The 2,079-nt window shown below is 32.5% G+C and overlaps 1 protein-coding gene across 1 annotated transcript; it reads left to right on the top strand.

The window, feature by feature from the left end:
* Window positions 1-1,301: 1,301 nt before the first annotated feature.
* Window positions 1,302-1,841, top strand: LOC141661203 (uncharacterized). Its single transcript, XM_074468188.1, has one exon. The coding sequence runs from the start codon at window positions 1,302-1,304 to the stop codon at window positions 1,839-1,841; it is 540 nt and encodes a 179-aa protein (XP_074324289.1).
* The last annotated feature ends 238 nt before the right edge of the window (window positions 1,842-2,079 follow it).

Genomic DNA, 2,079 nt, shown 5'->3' with positions numbered 1-2,079 from the left:
AAATTATATAATATTAAAAATAATCCGTATATCGCACGGGTTTTAGGCCGGTATTAAGAATTCGTAAAAATCCAAATTAAAAAATAAAATTCTAAAATCCAAATTGAACAAATCTGAAATTTCAAAATCTGAAAAGTAATTGAAAATCCTGATTTATATTGCTCAATATATTCGGGTTGAATAATGTTTTAAAATAAATTCTTAATAATGTTTGAATAAATAAATTGATTGTTGTTTTTTCAAAGTAAATTATTACATGATGGTTTCGTTTGCTTGGGTAATTACAAATTTAAATTTGATTGTTACAGCATAGGAAAAAGAAATTGTTGGAATTGGGACACTGTCAAGGGAGATGACGGTTGTTAGCAAGAGTGTACTTGTGCATAATTGGGGTTTGTTACGATTACTTTAAGACACAGGAAGAATATTATGATTAGGAGCTTATTTTTGTACTGATCAAGGTTCTATTAAGTCCTAGCTATCCTAATGGAGGTTATGCTTTAGTTTAAAGAAGTATAGTTTGGAAGTTATACTTTAGTTTAAAGATGTATCCCTGACGCACAAACAGTTTGGGGTTTGAAGGCACTATATGGACCGTAGATAAAAGGCATTAGAGTCTACGATATCATAGTTACTTTTATGTGTTTTCTTTGTTGCTTATATCTAATAGCTAGTGTCGTCCAATGCAGTATGTATGGGTTGCAAATACGTTATCTTATTAGAGGATTTACATAGAGATTAAACTGGAGCATAGTCTGTATTTCAATGCTCTTTGTTCTGTCTTACCTATGATCAAGAGGGTGTCATACCTAAAAATAGAGTAACACTCTATGGACATATCTAAACCAAGAACAAAGACGTGGCTAGAAATTCAGGAATAAGTAAAGGTTTGTGATTATTGGACTGATTGGTGCCTCCTAATTTTGATAATACTCTTTCATTGATTGTTATATTGATGTAATATTAGTACTGTTACATTTTCTTCATACGAATTAACTATGGATGAAATTCCTATGTGCATAATGTTAGAAGTAATGTGTTTTTAAAGACGTAGTTATCCTATATAAATCTGCTTTTAATATCCAGGAAAATGAAACACTTCTTTCCCTGGTGGTTATGTAACTCAACAGCCACAACCTTGTAGTATATAAGGTTGTTATCTAATGAAATATCACATACTCTTCCAGTACCTTTTTTTCTCTTATATAATTCATGATATGTTTAACAAATTGGTATCAGAGCTAGATTCGATTAGAAACTGGGCGTAAAGAACAGCAGTAGGTGGAAATAACACGTCAACAATGGCTGCAACAAATCAAGGTGTGAATATTCAACAACCTACAATGCCCATTTTTAATGGTGAAAACTATGATTATTGGAGTTTGAAGATGAAAACACTTTTCCAATCTCAAGACTTGTGGGATTTAGTGAAAAGGGAATATGATGAATCAGCAAATTTAACAAATGCTCAGAAGGAGGCCTTAAAGGAGACTAAAAAGAAAGATGCAAAAGCCCTCTTCTTTATTCAACAAGCTATATCAGAGAGCTTGTTTCCCAGAATTATGAGGGTTACAATGACAAAAGAAGCTTGGGAAGTTTTGCAAGAAGAATTCCAAGGAAATTCCAAGGTAAGATCTATTAAGCTACAATCCCTCAGGAGAGATTTTGAGAACTTGAAGATGAATGAGTCTGAAAGTTTGAAGGATTATTATTCAAAAATAAATGAAATTGTCAATCAAATGGCTTTGTACGGTGAAGTGGTTACCGATAAGAAAGTTGTTGAAAAAATTCTGATTAGCTTGACTGATAAATATGATGCTATGGTGTCCATTATTGAATAAACCAAAGATATTAACACATTAAAATCTGGTGAGTTGATGGCATCATTACAGTCCCATGAACAAAGATTGATGAGACACTCCGAAAAATCCATTGAAAGTGCTTTGCAATGTAAGCTCAACTTAAACAAAAAGGAATCACCGTCTCAGAGTTATAATGGAGGAGTATCATCAAGAGGTGGAATGTTCAATAGAGGAAGAGGAAGAGGCCAAAGAGGAAGAGGAAAAAGTAATTATAACA

The sequence above is a fragment of the Apium graveolens genome, chromosome 5 (genome assembly GCF_009905375.1).
Source record: "Apium graveolens cultivar Ventura chromosome 5, ASM990537v1, whole genome shotgun sequence".
Lineage (NCBI taxonomy): Eukaryota > Viridiplantae > Streptophyta > Magnoliopsida > Apiales > Apiaceae > Apium > Apium graveolens.
This window is presented reverse-complemented; position numbering and strand designations above follow the sequence as displayed.